The sequence below is a fragment of the Lactuca serriola genome, chromosome 9 (assembly GCF_051521515.1).
Source record: "Lactuca serriola cultivar US96UC23 chromosome 9, Lser_US96UC23_V15, whole genome shotgun sequence".
In the NCBI taxonomy this organism is placed as follows: domain Eukaryota; kingdom Viridiplantae; phylum Streptophyta; class Magnoliopsida; order Asterales; family Asteraceae; genus Lactuca; species Lactuca serriola.
Window position 1 is genome coordinate 17246727 of NC_136416.1, and position 21666 is coordinate 17268392.

At 36.6% G+C, this 21666-nt stretch overlaps 1 protein-coding gene and 1 long non-coding RNA gene across 2 annotated transcripts; both read left to right on the forward strand.

Moving 5' to 3' along the window:
* The first annotated feature begins 1302 nt into the window (after positions 1 to 1302).
* Positions 1303 to 3894, forward strand: LOC145075225 (protein PEP-RELATED DEVELOPMENT ARRESTED 1, chloroplastic). The gene is made up of 9 exons (XM_079021526.1): positions 1303 to 1751; positions 1986 to 2141; positions 2215 to 2283; positions 2376 to 2546; positions 2641 to 2784; positions 2885 to 3016; positions 3097 to 3162; positions 3345 to 3404; positions 3529 to 3894. The coding sequence occupies exons 1-9, from the start codon at positions 1440 to 1442 to the stop codon at positions 3571 to 3573; spliced, it is 1155 nt and encodes a 384-aa protein (XP_078877652.1). The 5' UTR covers positions 1303 to 1439; the 3' UTR covers positions 3574 to 3894.
* Positions 3895 to 13859: 9965 nt separating this feature from the next.
* On the forward strand, positions 13860 to 19650 carry LOC145076713 (uncharacterized). Its single transcript, XR_013692767.1, has 4 exons — positions 13860 to 14097; positions 14300 to 14368; positions 18940 to 19006; positions 19406 to 19650. It is a non-coding gene; the product is annotated as an uncharacterized LOC145076713 (long non-coding RNA).
* The last annotated feature ends 2016 nt before the right edge of the window (positions 19651 to 21666 follow it).

The following is a 21666-nucleotide window of genomic DNA, read 5'->3' on the forward strand; positions in this document are numbered from 1 at the left end:
GCACACTGCTAAGCTGAAACTTAGAAAAATCATAACTTCCTCATACGAAGTCAGATTTGGACGTTCTTTTTATGCACGCTCTCGGTTTAACGAACTCTACGACTTTCGTTTAGATCACTAAGGCTAGTTATCGCTCTAGCATAAATTCACATTTTATGTCCTTCAGCGTCGTGCCGGTTCTATCGCGAAACTTTGACAGGTCATAACTTCTTCGTTATAACTCGGATTTCGGTGTTCTTTATATGCACGGAAACCTTGTGACATATACTGCAACTTAGTTAATATTATTCATTCTAAATAATCTTCTATCAAAAAGTCGTTTTTGACGCTTATCGTCTCTAAATTGACTAGCCGTAATCTACGGGCGTTACAGAATCTAGGCACATAAATCGTAAGCAAAATTGTAGAAGGATTCTGTGTTCGTTTGAAGAAAAGAGAGCTAATGGAATACGTATCTCTTCTCAAGGAGAAGAGCCATTTATATATAATAAATGAGATTAGAGTTTGCATCTTGGGGTTGGTCGTCATGGGTTGCTTTGGAAGCAAGTTAGGAAATCCAGAATTTAATGAGGAAATCAAGGATTTCCAAAATTGAAGAATTCCGTTAGTTTTACCATGATCACCTCAGCCAAGGGCTCTGCCCTTTAGACCCCGCTAAAGGGGTGTTGCCCCTTTGGAAACCCTAGACCCATGCGCGCTGACCCCGGACCCCCCCCCCCCCCCCCCCACTTGTCGTTAAACCGACTTTTAATTGTTATAAATGTCTGCACTCCGCACATACCCTTACATATATTAGAGTATAAATTATAAAGCCCTTTAACTTAGATGTTAGTTCCAATTACATAAAATGATATTGTGACACTAAAATCACCGACACTTTTTTACTTATATTCAAAACTAAGTTCAAGGAAAATCAAGTCCAAGTAAATAATTAGTTGTCTCATCAAGGAAAAATGACTCGGGAGGGTAACTAACTGTTGATTTTGTTTATATTTTGTCCATTTTTTATGCAATATGTCATTTAATTTGTTGTTTGTATTCATCATAACCTTTTTGATCGGCTATCACATGATTATGATGAACACAAACAATAAATTAAATTATATATTGTTACATACAAAAAAAAATGAACAAATTCAAACACTTGATTAGTTGAGTACTCTTGTGAGTTATTTTCATTTTTCAAATTCCAAAAATAACCGTTGTTTTTGTTAATTACTCTAGTCCGATTCGGTTAGTTTAGTTAATTTTCCTAAATTTAATAAACACTAGATCATTAACGTATCCTTGAGTTCGTATCCTTGAGTTCGTGTCCCTTTGAGAAGATAATCAGAGATACTGAACCAATTTTGACACCAAAATCTTAAAACAATAAAACCCCAGAAAGGCGAAACCCTCTCATATCCTTGCATCCCCTTCACGAACTCAACCTAGTAAAAATGGCGTCCATGGCGAAACCAATCCTTTCTTCTATTTTCATTCCTCCACAAGCATCCTTTCATTTCAAGACAACTCAACAGGCACCAGCTCTCCATCTTCCCATGAAGAGAAGCTTTTCTGTACTACGAGCCAGTTACGAGGTCGGAGGAGGCTACACGCAAGAAGAACTGGATGCAAGAGAGAAAGGCAGGAACAAACACCAACACCAAGCATCAACGGACGAAACAAGTACTTGGAGTCCTGCTCAGTATGAAGCTCTCCTTAAAGGAGGTGAACAAGTTACGTCTGTTCTTGAAGAGATGGCTAACCTTGTAAGACATGCTTTAACTCCAACTTCAAATTCCTTACCTTATTGAATTTCTCTCGTTGTGGCATTTCATCAGTCATCTGGTGGGCACATGAAAAAAAATATACTTACACTTCGATTTTACCCAAATCGTCAAGCATCTGACTTCGTAGAATTGATTTGGACACCATTTCACTTCATAACCATCATAATTCCAATTTCCTAATGCAATTCAACCCAATTTCTATTTATACAACAGTTGGAAGATGACCAAATGGATGAAGAATCGGAGGAGTTAGCAGTGTTGTTGGCTGCACAAGGCGTGATTGGAAAACGAGTTGATCAGATGGAATCAGGCTTCATGATGGCATTAGATTATATGATCAATCTTGCAGAAAAGGACCAAGACGATAAGGTATTTATTCAAATCAAATCAAAGCAATCAACTTTCTTCTCTAACCAAATAACGACCATCTACATAATTTCAGCGCAAGTCTCTGTTGGAGGTAATCAAGGAAACAGTATTATCCCATCTTACCAAAAAATGCCCCCCACATGTAAGCAAATCTACATCTTTTACCAATTTACACTCACCGATTTCTACTATTTATCTCATAAAATTATAACTTTTTTGTTTGTTTGTTTGTAGGTTCAAGTTGTTGGGTTGCTATGCAGAACCCCTCGGAAAGAAAGCAGACATGAATTACTGAGGCGAGTTGCAGCAGGTGGTGGTGCATTTGAAAATGAAAATGGTGCAAAAGTTCATCTTCCAGGAGCAAATCTAAATGACATTGCTAACCAGGCTGATGACTTGTTGGAGGTTCTTTTAATTTTTAAAGCATAATATAAGAAACTAATGAAATTTGTATTTTAATTTTTTTAAAAATAAAAAATCCATTGGTGTTTTGTTGTAGACTATGGAAAGTCGGCCTGTTGTTCCTGATAGAAAACTGCTAGCAAGACTGGTTTTGATTAGAGAAGAAGCTCGGTGTATGATGGGAGGTGGATTATTAGATGAAAGAAATATCCGTGGTTTAACTACATTACCTCGATCAGAGGTCTGTTTTTATATCTTTAAAATATTAATATATTGAATATTCCCAAAAAAAATGTTGTGTTGAAATTTGATGCATATTATATAATTGTATTTAAGTGCAGGTCAACTTCTTGACCAAACTTGTTGCTCAAAAACCTGGGAAAACAGTGCGTGAAATGATTAAGGATGTAATGTTAGGCAAAGCGGAAGGTGCCGACAATAGCGATGAGGAAGAAAGTACAAGGGGCAGAAAGGTCTTCTTTTTTCCCTTACACATCATAACAACATACATTACTTCTTGACTCATTGTTTGAATGTTTGTAACGATTTCCAGGCTGGTGCTTCGGGGTCTAAACCAAATCCAGTGCGACCTGGCATGTTTCTAGAAACAGTTTCCAAGGTATTATTAATTTCATAAATAGGTAACCAGTTATTCATTACCCATTTATGATATTAACTTTTTTTTTCCTTCTTTCTAATTCATATGATTTTGAGGGTGAAAATAGCTACAAATGCTTGTAACGTTTCTTTCATTTGTGGGTTAAAATTTTCTTTGATATATAAACTTTATGGAACATGTAGGTGCTAGGTGGCATATATGATGGGAATATCTCTGGCATTACTGCACAACATCTTGAATGGGTAAGTATGGTTATCTATTTTGTATCTTGTTCAATTTTTTTTAAAATTAAATCTGAAACCCTAACAAAAAGTGTTATATATAATATACCCATTAATTTGTATATTTTCTTGATGGTGTGTACAGGTTCATCAAAATACACTTCAAGTTCTTCAAGAAATAGCATTTTGAGTTATGAAATTGCACATACAAGAAATACTTATGATTTTTGTTAGGATGTAAAGCTCACTGGGGCCCGCGGGTAACAGATGAAGCAGATGGTAAAGATCAAACGAAGGGCACAACATGCTATGCAAGTAATCATATGTTAATAGTGTTGATTAATTGCAAGTTACAAGTTAAAGATTTTGATGATATATAGACTTCGATTTTGTTTTTATTGAGTGCTTGCTGTGTGTGATGGTTTTTTTAATTAATTTGTAAAATTCTAATGTACTTATGTCTTTTTTTTTCCAAATGTTTTTCATGACCATTGAGCGTTTTTCGCATGTAGTTTTGAGAACTTCTAGCTTTTAACTAAAACAAAAAGCTCCAAATCCAAAAGCTATTCTAAGACCGGAGGGTGTGGGAGGGACTCTTCTCTCACTTTTGGTGGGCCATACCCCTCTTTCCCTCACTTTCCTTTCCCTCGCCAAAAAGCCAAGGAATCGGTGGGAAGCCTTTCCCTCACTTTTTTTTTTTTTTTAATATATTTCATACATATATTATACTCATTTTGTAGGGAATTAAAAACCATGAATTTTGATATATTTTTTATATTTTTATAATAAGTATATAATTTTATAAATATTAAAAAAGATAAAAAGAAAAAAAAATAAAATAAAATAACTGGCCAATGAGAAGAGGAGAGAGAGTGCAACACCTCTCCCCCCACCTTTTTTTCCCGCACTCCATTCCCTCACCCACGGAGTGGTGTTCAAGAGGGGAGGAAAGCTTCCCTCACCCTTTCCTTCACCCCACTCCGTCCGGTCTAAGTAGCATTCAATAAAAAACTCTTTTATAACATTGTAAACTAATTTAATTACATATTTTCAAAATCAATAATGTGTTTTAGAAAAATCATTTTGTATAAGTTTACATATTTTAAAGGTTTTAGTTACTTTTATTGAATACTCGTGTACAAATAAATGTTACATTTTTCCTGTTACTGGCTAGTTTTATAAAACACGTTTGTAGTTAAGCTAGTTTTGTCGAACACATCCTTGGTTTGATGGGTTCATGAATTCATATAAAGAATCTCTTTCATATGGGTAGGTTTCATAAGGTTTCATGTGATTTACATATGTTAAAACTAAAATGAAAATTGTGAAGAATTTGAATGCAGATTGCCGAGCCTTGGTACCTTTGGAATTGGATGTAGTTATTGGACTCATAGTTGGGCCAAATCAAGCTTGTCTTGGTATAGTTTTGGTCGAGTTGGGCTTGGGCAAATACATTTTTGTTTAATTATTTTTTGTTGTGAGTACTTAACGGGTTAAATATAATTATTAAAATGTGTATATTAAAAATTAAAATAGAAATTATATTACTATAAAAAAAATCCAGATTGTACCAAATATATAACGAGAAAGATATATAATGAAAAAAAAGATGATGGTGTGGCAACTTCAATTATATTTCAGAAATAAATTATTATAAAACAAGTGTAACTTCGAGTAAAAAAATAAAGTATTACAACTGTTACGTATTTAAACCATTTACACAATCTATAAACATATCGGTTTTTAATTATTATACTCATTCATAAATTTAACTAGTGAAAACTAAAAAGACTTTGATTTATATATGTTAAGGTTATAAATACCTTGGCTAGCTTAGGTGATGAGTCAAAATTACTATTTCTTAACATGAGGAAATATGTTTATTAGTTTCTCCCCTAAATACTTTTTAATTTTTGTTCTTTTTTAATTTTTGAATAATTAATTAATGCGTGAAAAATGTTTAAGAAACATCATTATTCATTAGAAATATATTGCCAGCCTTCGACCAATTTTGTTTTATTTATCTTAGTATTTCACCCATTTAATTTGTTAAATGGGTGAAATATAATTAAATCAACTTATTTGTAAATGAATTTACAAAGTCAATATTAACGTGACATCAAATCCTACAAACATGGAAATCGAAGCATATATTTAGATGCAGATTTTGGTTGGACAGGTCAATAAATATCTATTGTTTGGATTGTTCTACACTAAATCTTCATCAGTACGTTCTCCAAGAAATGTAATATTTGAATAGATGTGTGACGAAAGTCTTTTATTGGATAAATGTCTATATTTTTTCATAAGACCAACTTCCATATGTTCACATGGAAGAACTTATATCTTTTGCACCTTTCGCATTTAACTTAAATTTGGATTAATCCTAATCTAACATAAACCTTAGAGTACAATCTAAGGCTTAGGGTGTGGAAAGACATTTAACTTGGCAAGTTCATGGCAAACATGACATACACCGTCCATATTATCTCTTTAAGGCTTAGAGTGTAACGTCTATTTTTTGCCTTTTTTTTTTTTTCAAAATTTACCAATTTGACACATCCCTTAAAATGACATGGAATGCATGTCTTGTGGTAAAAATGATGTGGTGATAAAGTGATTGTCAAAAAACTGATGCTATACCGTGATGTGATATGCAATACACGACTCTCTCAAACCTAAGGTTGTAGACTAACATAAATTCTTCATAAAGATTAAGCAAAAGATTTATTCAAACCATAATTGAAATAATTAAAGATAAGATTGAAAAAGCCTACCTAAAAGCCTCATAATCACATGGAGGAACGAAAGAAGGGAAGCATGTGGTGTTTTGATAATACATGCTTAATCTATAAATAACACACTAATTACGATGGGATTAGTTGATGTTTGTCAACCAATAGACAAAACTAGGGTCCACCATGTTCTTCTAATTTTATATTTGTGGAAAAGAGTCATCAAGAATATTTTTGCTGCCTGTTAATTAAGGAACCCCATGAATCAAGCATGCATCTTAATTTAGTTCCTTTTCCTTTTAACACACTCCATGCAATTCTGATTTAAATGTATATACAAGTATTTAACTACAAAATATTTTCAATCCAAAACGCTTTTAACACAAAATACGTATGTACATGAATATTTCCTAGGAAATTCTTCGGAAAATATATTTCTTGGAAAACCCAACAAAATGGATGTGTGGAAGAAGTCTTGGGACTTCTGACAATAGGTATCTCTCGAAAATACATTGAACGTTTTCTAGAAAATCCCTCGCATCAAACTTTCAAAGGTGTTTTCCTACGGCTTTTATTTCCTCAGAAATACCAGTTTCCTAGGAATTTCCGAAGGACACTTGGAATTAGACGACAATTTTTAGTAGTTGTATATCTGCATGTATGTATGTATGTGTCAAATGATTGTATGACCACACGATAACAACCGTAAAAAATAGTTTCGAAAACAACTATATTACTAACACCATTGCCAACATATATGAGTTAGTCATATGAATAGAAAACAACCAATAACAAAAATTTTGGTTGTAATTAATTATGCAAAATAAACATAAGATAAATAATATTCTATACCCTAAAGCCGCTATCTCCAAGTAATGTTTTAAACCTATATATAAATTTGTCACCAGGGCGGAGCTAAGAATATTGGATAAGGAGCTTATAACTTTATATATATATATATATATATATATATATATATATATATATATATATATATATATATATATATATATATATATATATATATATATATATATTAATTTTTTTTACAACAATTCATATTTTTCCATCTACTAAATCTTATTATAGTAAAAATATACTTTGATTTATAAAGTTGGTATGACGATCACGAATCAAAGAATCTAAATTTACCATTTATAAATTTGAATATCATTTTTTTAGATTAAACATTAATTGGCATTTCCATATTATTCTTTTTAGGTTATGAGCATGTATTATGAACATCTATACTAATATTATCATTAACAAGATGCGGTTGTAGGTCATGAACATTTTTTTTGTTTGAAAAAATGATCGATGATTCTTTTCTATCAAGTTTACCTTATGATTATAAGAATTAAAAAGTCAATCTAAATATTATCATAAAATGCAAATTATATTGTTCAACAAAAATATTAACAAGTTTTAAAAACCTTAAATATATATGAACTAAGAAGAATTGGATATTACCTTTTCTTGAAATTGAAGTCGATATATGATAGTGCCGATGACTTCAATTGTAATAGTCTCTTGCCTTCTTTGCCGACGATTTGTAATTGTCATAGGTATGTAATTGTGTTTGTAGGTAAATTGTAGTCGATACATAATTAGGTTACAGAGGGGGGCTGGTGGGCTTATGAGTGGATTTCTTTTGGGCTTAAAACATTTAAATGGGGTTTATTATGTAACACACGGATTCACAGGTATGATATTTTGTTCCTTTATTTTTGAGTGTGAGGGGAGACTCGGCGAGTTGGCGTCTAGACTCGCTGAGTATGGTCGCGGATTTGTACGCGAGTTCACAGCTGGACTCGGTGAGTTCATGAGTGGACTCGACGAGTCCACACTGTTTAATGAAACCTTAATTTCCAGGGTTTGAGACATATTTAAAGGGCCTTATGGCCGTCATTTGCGGCCACCAACCCCCAGAGAGAAACCCTAAAGAGATCTAGAGCGTTTGTGAGGAAGGAGAGGCCAATCTTGAACTTTTGTGGGTGTTTTTGCAAAAAGGAAGTGTTCAAGGAAAGAGGAGGCTGAAGGAGGTGCGATTTTGGTGGTTTTGAGCTCATAGAGGCTGTATTGAGGTATTATTCTCGGACCTTCTTCAGTTTTGGTGTTGATTCTTAATGTTAGGGTTTTCTAACCCTTTTAGAGGTTGATTAAGTGGTGTATTTGGTCCCTTATCGAGTTTGTGTTCTGGCTCTGGACCCAAAGAGTTCCAGAGACCTTAACCCTTGGAGCTTTATGAGTCATTTTCGGAGTCATGAGCTTGGAATGTCATTTTTGGGGCTAAATCACCATTTTGGACCATTTAGATGTTATATGTGTGTCAAGTTCCGAACTTTACGTGATTATCATGCTTGGGGAGGCCAGATCTATGATTGTATGGAACAAATTTGAGCTTAGAAGTCGTTTTGAGTTTGTGCATGGCATGAACTCGCCGAGTCCGAAGAATAGACTCGGCGAGTAGTATGAAGGTTGCCCGTTAATCACTCAGTGAGTGGACTTGCCGAGTTGGGGGAATGACTTGGTGAGTCAGGGAGAGTCAGGGGTCTGAGTTCAAGTTGGAACTCGCCGAGTTGTTCTTGAGACTCGGCGAGTTGAGTCGGGGTGGCCCCGCGATTCATGCCAGGTGGAACTCGTCGAGTCAAGGGGAGTACTCGACGTGCTAAGAGAGGATTTAAGAGAGCCAGTGGGCACGTGTAGACTCGCTGATTCGCCCTAGTGCACTCGACGAGTCGGGTCAAAGTTTGACCGTTGACATTGTTGACTTTTAGGGTTGAGTACAGTTGTATTTATGAGAGTATTTCTTTATGTGATTAAGCGGAGGCTAGATCACACTTTTTCCGAGTCAGATATTTACCGAGACATCGAGGTGAGTCTTCTCACTATATGTTACCTAGAGTGGTACTATGCGATGACCAGAGGGTCTTATGTGTTATGTATGAGATTATGTGCTATGTGATATTTGTATTGTAACGCCCGCAAATCTGGGCTAGTCAAATTAGAGGCAATAGGGGTCGAAAACGACTTTTCGACAAAAGATTATTTAGAATAAATAATCTTAACCAAGTTGTAGAGTATTTTACAAGGTTTTCGTACATATAAAGAACGCCGAAAACCGAGTTATAACGAAGAAGTTATGACCCGTTGAAGTTTCGCGACGGAATTGGCACGATACCGGGAAGCGTAAATAGTGAATTTACGATAGAGCGAGATTTAGCCTTAGCGATCTAAACGAAAGTCGTAGAATATGTTAAACTAAGAACATCGATAAAAAGAACGCCCAAATCTGACTTCGTATGAGGAAGTTATGATTTTTCTAAGATTTAGCATAGCAGTGCACAGCCCGAAATCTGAATTTTAGATCGGTCGATTTTTAGCCGACGGGATCTAAATGAAAGTTGTAGTACTCATAAATACCAATGCGTGGATATAAAGAACGTCGATAATAGAGCTCGTATGCAAAAGTTATGGACGAAGCTTAGTCCCTACTTTTCGAGCGCGGCGAATTCGATACAGTTTTGTAAATACGAGATAGAATGAGAATTAGCCAACGAGGTCTAAATGAGAGTTGAAGATCTCATTAATAGGAACTCAACGGTAAAAAGACAGACAAAAATGGAGCTCGTATGCAAAAGTTATGGACGAAGCTTAGTCCCTACTTTTCGAGCGCGGCGAATTTGATACAGTTTTGTAAATCCGAGATAGAATGAGAATTAGCCAACGAGGTCTAAATGAAAGTTGAAGATCTCATTAATAGGAACTCAACAGTAAAAGGACAGACAAAAACGGAGCTCGTATGCAAAAGTTACGGACGAAGCTTGGAGACTACTTTACTATACACTTCCTATAAATACAAGGGTGAACTCCTCATATTTTCTTCACACCATAAGCCTTTCTTTCTCTCTATGACTTCTCTCTAACCTCCCTAAACCCCTCCCAAGTCTAGGGAACCTCCCTATCACGAGAAGAAAGCCCCGGAGCGCCCGACGACTCCGAGAAGAAAAGCTTTCGGCTCGGAAACGCTGCTCCAGCGAAGCCCGGTTTTTAATAAAAACCCGCTGTAAGTGAGTTACGCCTATAGTATATTTAATATAGATTTTATTTAATTATAGTAACATTGTTAGGACCTTAAAATAATTATTTAGGCTATTATTATGAGTTATATTGAGTGTTATTTAACGCTTATATAATAGTAATAATAGCTAGACTATTAAATTAGTCTCGTCAAGCGTTAGACTAAACTCTAGTTGTAATGATACTAGGTTTCGTCAAGGGATAATTGTTTTAAGAGTAACGAAGTGCTGTCCGAGTGCCGACTCACCACCTTTCAGGTGAGTGCATAGTTACTTTCATCTTACACATAGATATGAAGTATTTAATATATATTACGTGTTGTGAGTGCATAGTCCCTTTCATCTTACACATAGATATAAAGTATTTTATATAAACTATGTGCTATGTGTGCACATTATCTGAATACTTGTTGTCTATGCTGGTTGAACGTTTTATACATGTTTTAAAGGACTTAAACTGTATATGTATTTTATATATACGAAAATGTTGGGTATGAGATGGGTAGATGAATGATGAGAGATAGAAGATGACGTGAGTATACATTGGCAGCTATAGACTTAGTGCCTATGGGACAAACACCGGTAGCTATGGACTTAGTACCTTTTAGACGTTGGTAGCTATGGATTTAGTACCTGTTGGGAATTGGTAGCTATGGACTTAGTACCTATTAGTTAGACGCTGGTAGCTAAGGATTTAGTACCTGTAGGAATTGGTAGCTATGGATTTAGTACCTGTTGAACATTGGTAGCTATGGACTTAGTACCTATTAGATAAAGACTGGTAGCTATGGATTTAGTACCCGATGAATAGACTATAGCAGCTATGGAATTAGTGCTTTATGAACGAACATTGGCAGCTATGGATTTAGTGCCAGTCCCATAACCCTGGAAGTAAGGGACTTGGGAATAAACGAATGCAGGATAGATGACTCTTAGGTTAAATCCTTAAAGAGTAAAGAAGATAATGGGGATGGGTAATTGGGTTGATTGTTTGATTGAACATAATAATTATATTATTGTGGGTTGAAAACCCTATGTACTCACCAGGTTTCCCAACCTGACCCACTCAGTTTATATATATCACATGTGACGAAGTGAAGTGACATTACACTGAGAGATTTAAAAGAGATGTAGATCACTAGTGTAAATCATTGTAAGTTCTGTTTATGCTTATGTTTCGGTATTAACGATGACATCCCAAACATTTTAAAATGAAATAAATACGTTTCTTCGAAAATGTTTTAATAACGTATTTACCATGTTTTTCTGGGAACAAATTCCGCAACCTTTTTATAAAATGAAGTACTCTGATTTTTATAAAGCATAAACAAAATCGGTCTTTTATGGCTGTGATTTTGGAGATGTCACAGTTGGTATCAGAGCATTAGTTTAAGCGAACTAGGAATATGGATTTATTTCTAGACTTAAACTTAGAATGCTAAGCGATGATTGTGAGGTGTGAGCACTAGCTTATTTTAGGAATGATGCCTAAATTGCTTTTATGTGCTAAATGATTTGTTATGCTATAGTTTGATCGGATCTATGGTCTGTTGCCGACCGGATCTGGAAACCTTATGTGTTTAGGATTCTAAACGTACGACTACGATATTAGAACTAGCATGTAATCGTTTCAAGAATTAATATAAAACCTTCGTTTTGTTATCTGATGTGTCGAATGATTGTGTGATTTGTTGCATGGTGACTTAGGAAACTGCGAGACAATACTTGGGACGAGTATGAGTAGGTGTGAATGGTAGTAGAGGCCTATACTACCGGAAGCACAGGACTCACACTTAGATCAGGGAAAGTCACAAGGTTACCAAGAAGCTAGTAATTGATTTCGTTTTATTCAAGTGTGTTGTTACCATCGTTTCGGTAATGACTAAGAAGATTGTTGATATTACGACCCTAGTGGTCATATCGAATCGAGTCCGACTACGATGAGTATGTTGTGTGGTTCAGAGAACCAAGTTTGATGTAGCGTCTGACTTAAACCAAACGGTTGAAATCAAAGCGATCAATAGAAGTATCGCACTCGTTGTTAAAGAAGTTGGTGGCTAGAAATGCCTAATGTTAAAGTGTGATTATATCACATTAGAACATGAAGGAAGGCATAGTCTGTTTTAGAATTTAACTATAAGAGACCTAAGTCTAAGTGTTGCAACATACGATGATAGGTCATTAGAATATGACACATCGATCTATAGTAGTAATAAAAGAACTTATCTCAAGTCCATATCCAGCAAGGATCGAGATTGTGAATTGAAGGTCATAATTTGGAGTCTAACCTGAGGTAGAGAGCAGGTGCACGATCGAGTACTCTTACAGTCAATGAGTTTAAGAGATAGAATTGAAGGAATGTAGAAGTTATAAATATTACCTAGGATGAAGAGATGACGTATGGAGTCATTATACGATCATGTTTCGTTGATGATTCCGGGACGTAATCATCCTAAGGGGGAGATAATTGTAACGCCCGCAAATCTGGGCTAGTCAAATTAGAGGCAATAGGGGTCGAAAACGACTTTTCGACAAAAGATTATTTAGAATAAATAATCTTAACCAAGTTGTAGAGTATTTTACAAGGTTTTCGTACATATAAAGAACGCCGAAAACCGAGTTATAACGAAGAAGTTATGACCCGTTGAAGTTTCGCGACGGAACTGGCACGATACCGGGAAGCGTAAATAGTGAATTTACGATAGAGCGAGATTTAGCCTTAGCGATCTAAACGAAAGTCGTAGAATATGTTAAACTAAGAACATCGATAAAAAGAACGCCCAAATCTGACTTCGTATGAGGAAGTTATGATTTTTCTAAGATTTAGCATAGCAGTGCACAGCCTGAAATCTGAATTTTAGATCGGTCGATTTTTAGCCGACGGGATCTAAATGAAAGTTGTAGTACTCATAAATACCAACGCGTGGATATAAAGAACGTCGATAATAGAGTTCGTATGCAAAAGTTATGGACGAAGCTTAGTCCCTACTTTTCGAGCGCGGCGAATTCGATACAGTTTTGTAAATACGAGATAGAATGAGAATTAGCCAACGAGGTCTAAATGAGAGTTGAAGATCTCATTAATAGGAACTCAACGGTAAAAAGACAGACAAAAATGGAGCTCGTATGCAAAAGTTATGGACGAAGCTTAGTCCCTACTTTTCGAGCGCGGCGAATTCGATACAGTTTTGTAAATACGAGATAGAATGAGAATTAGCCAACGAGGTCTAAATGAGAGTTGAAGATCTCATTAATAGGAACTCAACGGTAAAAAGACAGACAAAAATGGAGCTCGTATGCAAAAGTTATGGACGAAGCTTAGTCCCTACTTTTCGAGCGCGGCGAATTCGATACAGTTTTGTAAATACGAGATAGAATGAGAATTAGCCAACGAGGTCTAAATGAGAGTTGAAGATCTCATTAATAGGAACTCAACGGTAAAAAGACAGACAAAAATGGAGCTCGTATGCAAAAGTTATGGACGAAGCTTAGTCCCTACTTTTCGAGCGCGGCGAATTTGATACAGTTTTGTAAATCCGAGATAGAATGAGAATTAGCCAACGAGGTCTAAATGAAAGTTGAAGATCTCATTAATAGGAACTCAACAGTAAAAGGACAGACAAAAACGGAGCTCGTATGCAAAAGTTACGGACGAAGCTTGGAGACTACTTTACTATACACTTCCTATAAATACAAGGGTGAACTCCTCATATTTTCTTCACACCATAAGCCTTTCTTTCTCTCTATGACTTCTCTCTAACCTCCCTAAACCCCTCCCAAGTCTAGGGAACCTCCCTATCACGAGAAGAAAGCCCCGGAGCGCCCGACGACTCCGAGAAGAAAAGCTTTCGGCTCGGAAACGCTGCTCCAGCGAAGCCCGGTTTTTAATAAAAACCCGCTGTAAGTGAGTTACGCCTATAGTATATTTAATATAGATTTTATTTAATTATAGTAACATTGTTAGGACCTTAAAATAATTATTTAGGCTATTATTATGAGTTATATTGAGTGTTATTTAACGCTTATATAATAGTAATAATAGCTAGACTATTAAATTAGTCTCGTCAAGCGTTAGACTAAACTCTAGTTGTAATGATACTAGGTTTCGTCAAGGGATAATTGTTTTAAGAGTAACGAAGTGCTGTCCGAGTGCCGACTCACCACCTTTCAGGTGAGTGCATAGTTACTTTCATCTTACACATAGATATGAAGTATTTAATATATATTACGTGTTGTGAGTGCATAGTCCCTTTCATCTTACACATAGATATAAAGTATTTTATATAAACTATGTGCTATGTGTGCACATTATCTGAATACTTGTTGTCTATGCTGGTTGAACGTTTTATACATGTTTTAAAGGACTTAAACTGTATATGTATTTTATATATACGAAAATGTTGGGTATGAGATGGGTAGATGAATGATGAGAGATAGAAGATGACGTGAGTATACATTGGCAGCTATAGACTTAGTGCCTATGGGACAAACACCGGTAGCTATGGACTTAGTACCTTTTAGACGTTGGTAGCTATGGATTTAGTACCTGTTGGGAATTGGTAGCTATGGACTTAGTACCTATTAGTTAGACGCTGGTAGCTAAGGATTTAGTACCTGTAGGAATTGGTAGCTATGGATTTAGTACCTGTTGAACATTGGTAGCTATGGACTTAGTACCTATTAGATAAAGACTGGTAGCTATGGATTTAGTACCCGATGAATAGACTATAGCAGCTATGGAATTAGTGCTTTATGAACGAACATTGGCAGCTATGGATTTAGTGCCAGTCCCATAACCCTGGAAGTAAGGGACTTGGGAATAAACGAATGCAGGATAGATGACTCTTAGGTTAAATCCTTAAAGAGTAAAGAAGATAATGGGGATGGGTAATTGGGTTGATTGTTTGATTGAACATAATAATTATATTATTGTGGGTTGAAAACCCTATGTACTCACCAGGTTTCCCAACCTGACCCACTCAGTTTATATATATCACATGTGACGAAGTGAAGTGACATTACACTGAGAGATTTAAAAGAGATGTAGATCACTAGTGTAAATCATTGTAAGTTCTGTTTATGCTTATGTTTCGGTATTAACGATGACATCCCAAACATTTTAAAATGAAATAAATACGTTTCTTCGAAAATGTTTTAATAACGTATTTACCATGTTTTTCTGGGAACAAATTCCGCAACCTTTTTATAAAATGAAGTACTCTGATTTTTATAAAGCATAAACAAAATCGGTCTTTTATGGCTGTGATTTTGGAGATGTCACAGTTGGTATCAGAGCATTAGTTTAAGCGAACTAGGAATATGGATTTATTTCTAGACTTAAACTTAGAATGCTAAGCGATGATTGTGAGGTGTGAGCACTAGCTTATTTTAGGAATGATGCCTAAATTGCTTTTATGTGCTAAATGATTTGTTATGCTATAGTTTGATCGGATCTATGGTCTGTTGCCGACCGGATCTGGAAACCTTATGTGTTTAGGATTCTAAACGTACGACTACGATATTAGAACTAGCATGTAATTGTTTCAAGAATTAATATAAAACCTTCGTTTTGTTATCTGATGTGTCGAATGATTGTGTGATTTGTTGCATGGTGACTTAGGAAACTGCGAGACAATACTTGGGACGAGTATGAGTAGGTGTGAATGGTAGTAGAGGCCTATACTACCGGAAGCACAGGACTCACACTTAGATCAGGGAAAGTCACAAGGTTACCAAGAAGCTAGTAATTGATTTCGTTTTATTCAAGTGTGTTGTTACCATCGTTTCGGTAATGACTAAGAAGATTGTTGATATTACGACCCTAGTGGTCATATCGAATCGAGTCCGACTACGATGAGTATGTTGTGTGGTTCAGAGAACCAAGTTTGATGTAGCGTCTGACTTAAACCAAAAGGTTGAAATCAAAGCGATCAATAGAAGTATCGCACTCGTTGTTAAAGAAGTTGGTGGCTAGAAATGCCTAATGTTAAAGTGTGATTATATCACATTAGAACATGAAGGAAGGCATAGTCTGTTTTAGAATTTAACTATAAGAGACCTAAGTCTAAGTGTTGCAACATACGATGATAGGTCATTAGAATATGACACATCGATCTATAGTAGTAATAAAAGAACTTATCTCAAGTCCATATCCAGCAAGGATCGAGATTGTGAATTGAAGGTCATAATTTGGAGTCTAACCTGAGGTAGAGAGCAGGTGCACGATCGAGTACTCTTACAGTCAATGAGTTTAAGAGATAGAATTGAAGGAATGTAGAAGTTATAAATATTACCTAGGATGAAGAGATGACGTATGGAGTCATTATACGATCATGTTTCGTTGATGATTCCGGGACGTAATCATCCTAAGGGGGAGATAATTGTAACGCCCGCAAATCTGGGCTAGTCAAATTAGAGGCAATAGGGGTCGAAAACGACTTTTCGACAAAAGATTATTTAGAATAAATAATCTTAACCAAGTTGTAGAGTATTTTACAAGGTTTTCGTACATATAAAGAACGCCGAAAACCGAGTTATAACGAAGAAGTTATGACCCGTTGAAGTTTCGCGACGGAACTGGCACGATACCGGGAAGCGTAAATAGTGAATTTATGATAGAGCGAGATTTAGCCTTAGCGATCTAAACGAAAGTCGTAGAATATGTTAAACTAAGAACATCGATAAAAAGAACGCCCAAATCTGACTTCGTATGAGGAAGTTATGATTTTTCTAAGATTTAGCATAGCAGTGCACAGCCCGAAATCTGAATTTTAGATCGGTCGATTTTTAGCCGATGGGATCTAAATGAAAGTTGTAGTACTCATAAATACCAACGCGTGGATATAAAGAACGTCGATAATAGAGCTCGTATGCAAAAGTTATGGACGAAGCTTAGTCCCTACTTTTCGAGCGCGGCGAATTCGATACAGTTTTGTAAATACGAGATAGAATGAGAATTAGCCAACGAGGTCTAAATGAGAGTTGAAGATCTCATTAATAGGAACTCAACGGTAAAAAGACAGACAAAAATGGAGCTCGTATGCAAAAGTTATGGACGAAGCTTAGTCCCTACTTTTCGAGCGCGGCGAATTCGATACAGTTTTGTAAATACGAGATAGAATGAGAATTAGCCAACGAGGTCTAAATGAGAGTTGAAGATCTCATTAATAGGAACTCAACGGTAAAAAGACAGACAAAAATGGAGCTCGTATGCAAAAGTTATGGACGAAGCTTAGTCCCTACTTTTCGAGCGCGACGAATTTGATACAGTTTTGTAAATCCGAGATAGAATGAGAATTAGCCAACGAGGTCTAAATGAAAGTTGAAGATCTCATTAATAGGAACTCAACAGTAAAAAGACAGACAAAAACGGAGCTCGTATGCAAAAGTTACGGACGAAGCTTGGAGACTACTTTACTATACACTTCCTATAAATACAAGGGTGAACTCCTCATATTTTCTTCACACCATAAGCCTTTCTTTCTCTCTATGACTTCTCTCTAACCTCCCTAAACCCCTCCCAAGTCTAGGGAACCTCCCTATCACGAGAAGAAAGCCCCGGAGCGCCCGACGACTCCGAGAAGAAAAGCTTTCGGCTCGGAAACGCTGCTCCAGCGAAGCCCGATTTTTAATAAAAACCCGCTGTAAGTGAGTTACGCCTATAGTATATTTAATATAGATTTTATTTAATTATAGTAACATTGTTAGGACCTTAAAATAATTATTTAGGCTATTATTATGAGTTATATTGAGTGTTATTTAACGCTTATATAATAGTAATAATAGCTAGACTATTAAATTAGTCTCGTCAAGCGTTAGACTAAACTCTAGTTGTAATGATACTAGGTTTCGTCAAGGGATAATTGTTTTAAGAGTAACGAAGTGCTGTCCGAGTGCTGACTCACCACCTTTCAGGTGAGTGCATAGTTACTTTCATCTTACACATAGATATGAAGTATTTAATATATATTACGTGTTGTGAGTGCATAGTCCCTTTCATCTTACACATAGATATGAAGTATTTTATATAAACTACGTGCTATGTGTGCACATTATCTGAATACTTGTTGTCTATGCTGGTTGAACGTTTTATACATGTTTTAAAGGACTTAAACTGTATATGTATTTTATATATACGAAAATGTTGGGTATGAGATGGGTAGATGAATGATGAGAGATAGAAGATGACGTGAGTATACATTGGCAGCTATAGACTTAGTGCCTATGGGACAAACACCGGTAGCTATGGACTTAGTACCTTTTAGACGTTGGTAGCTATGGATTTAGTACCTGTTGGGAATTGGTAGCTATGGACTTAGTACCTATTAGTTAGACGCTGGTAGCTAAGGATTTAGTACCTGTAGGAATTGGTAGCTATGGATTTAGTACCTGTTGAACATTGGTAGCTATGGACTTAATACCTATTAGATAAAGACTGGTAGCTATGGATTTAGTACCCGATGAATAGACTATAGCAGCTATGGAATTAGTGCTTTATGAACGAACATTGGCAGCTATGGATTTAGTGCCAGTCCCATAACCCTGGAAGTAAGGGACTTGGGAATAAACGAATGCAGGATAGATGACTCTTAGGTTAAATCCTTAAAGAGTAAAGAAGATAATGGGGATGGGTAATTGGGTTCATTGTTTGATTGAACATAATAATTATATTATTGTGGGTTGAAAACCCTATGTACTCACCAGGTTTCCCAACCTGACCCACTCAGTTTATATATATCACAGGTGACGAAGTGAAGTGACATTACACTGAGAGATTTAAAAGAGATGTAGATCACTAGTGTAAATCATTGTAAGTTCTGTTTATGCTTATGTTTCGGTATTAACGATGACATCCCAAACATTTTAAAATGAAATAAATACGTTTCTTTGAAAATGTTTTAATAACGTATTTACCATGTTTTTCTGGGAACAAATTCCGCAACCTTTTTATAAAATGAAGTACTCTGATTTTTATAAAGCATAAACAAAATCGGTCTTTTCTGGCCGTGATTTTGGGGATGTCACATGTATGTTGTATGATGATATAGACCGAACCGGAGGGTCCAACGAGCTACAGGACTGGAGGGTCCCGCTGAGACACATCGACAGGAGGGTCGTATTATAGCCTTGAGTGGCGTATGTGATGTATGTGGTATTTTGGGGAACTCACTAAGCATTATGCTTACAGTTGTTGTGTTATGTGTTTCAGGTACTAGTGATGAGCACGGGAAGGCGCCGGCATGATTCGTACACACACGCATTGGAGTTTTTGTAGAGATTCTGGGGAGATGTTTTGTGATAATAACAATTGTTACAATGTGTTTGACATTATTTTATGAATGAATGAATGTTTTAAAAACGAAAAATTATTTTGAAAATTCATGTTGTTACATATTACTAATAAAGTAATAATATATGATACAACTAATATAAGGAAAATAAGAGAAGGTTAGGGGGCAGCACACCTACTAGTCCCCCTATTGCCTCCGCCAGTGTTTGTCACCAAGATTTGTACTTTACTACCAACACTTAGATGAAATTCTGAGGAAAAGGAATACAATTCAACTACATTTCAATGTTTTGTTCAACTTTGTTTTATGAAATTGAAATCCTAAATTTAAACATTTCCATCAAAAAGATGATGGAATTAATTACCTTATTACCAGTGTTTTATTTAATAACATAACCTCTACTACAATCACCGCCACCCACCCACCACCACCACCCACCCTCACCACTTACATTCGTCATCACTGCCACCTACCACCGCAACTATCACCCATAACTGTTAACACCACCCGTCACTGCCACCACCACCGCCATCACCAACCACCAACCACGACTACCACCCCCGTTACCTCCACTGCCATCGTACCTCCGATTGTTTCCGTTACAGCCACCACTACCTACCTCCTACCACTACCACCCATCACCTACCACTCGTCACCGCCACCACCACCACCCACCACTCATCATTGTTACCACTACTACCATTACCACCAACCATCATCGCCACTACTACCCACCACCACTACCACCTCCACCGACATGAATGCTCGATTAATATGTAACGCCCTGTTCCGAATCGATTTCTAATTCGAGGCAGTGGTCTGAGATCAGTTATCATAAAGCTTAGGGCCTTTGGAAAAGGTGAGACATAGAACCATTTGGATGCGAGTAATGTAATTGAGGTGATCCGGGTGTTTGGTTTGTGTTTTGGAGCCTATGGGTATTTCGGTAAAGGTTTAGTTTAGGCTTTTATGGAAATTAGATTTTTGTTTGGAAGGTCTTTAGGATAGTATGAGTTGGTAGAAGCGTAGATCTTCTCGTTAACTTTTCATGGATATAAGAATCGTCGGAAACAGACTTGTAATGAATAAGTTATGGCCTTCGGAAGATTGGTGAAACTAGGGTTTCACCAGGTACGCGGGGTGTACACGAGTGTACGTATGGTGTACTGGTAGGTGGGTCAGTACGCGGGGCATACATCTTGAGTACGATGGGCGTACTAAGCCAAATGGTTGCGATTATCCTTTTGGAGTACGCATGACATACATGAAGTATGCTAGGCGTACTCCAATCAGTCCCAAACCTTATTTTAGGGTCTAGGACCCTATTTTAGGGTCTAGGACCCTATTTAAACTCCTTATATCATCACCTAACCCTAATATCTTCATCCTTCATCCCTCTAAATCCTAGAAATGACTGGATTACGCCTGAGTCCACAACATAAGTCTGGCTTGCCCTCGGGGCCTACATCTTATGTCTGCCTTGCTCCCCGACCAGATCAGTCCTTGGACTGAATACCACCAAGCCCTCAGTATGAGTCTGGCATGCCCTACTCGACCCTTAGCTCGTATCAGGAATGCTCATGAGCCCTTAGTATGAGTCTGGAATGCCCTACCTGTCCCTCATCTTATATATGGACTGCTCTAGGGTTTGTTGGCTACCGTACGGAGCAGTACAACCTCAACCCAACCCACATAATATGTTGGCATACAACATATACTAACATATATAGATAATCATACATACAATATCACAGGAAGTCCTACTGATCTACCAGACTAGCATATCAAAACTAGCATGCATATTTATTCCATACTAAGCATTCCAACAAATATCAGGTTATTAAACAAATGAGCCTGCCTTGGCGCCTTCGACCTGTAAATACAATGAGGAAAACTCACCTCACAGATCCTGAAAAGATAGAAGAAAAGAATATCGCTCTGCGAGTCCACTCTACAGATCACCTATACATAGGGAAAGACCCAACCTTAGGCTTCATAACAAATACCCAAAATGCCCTTAGGATCAAACTAGGTCAAATGTCATCGCAAGTCAACGGTTAACAAAAAGTCAACCCAGCTGAGTACGACCGACCTCTACGCGCCGTGTACTCTGCCCTTAACCAAAAATAGGCAGTTGACCACCTAAGCCCAGCGTACGCCAAGGTACGCCCAACGTACA

What these genes read in the sequence shown, in the direction of transcription:
- LOC145075225 (XM_079021526.1), top strand. Translation starts at nt 1,440, where the DNA reads ATGGCGTCCATGGCGAAACCAATCCTTTCTTCTATTTTCATTCCTCCA. An exon ending in TTGAAGAGATGGCTAACCTT is followed by an intron (nt 1,752 to 1,985) that starts GTAAGACATGCT and finishes TTTATACAACAG; the next exon opens with TTGGAAGATGACCAAATGGA. An exon ending in TTCTAGAAACAGTTTCCAAG is followed by an intron (nt 3,163 to 3,344) that starts GTATTATTAATT and finishes TGGAACATGTAG; the next exon opens with GTGCTAGGTGGCATATATGA.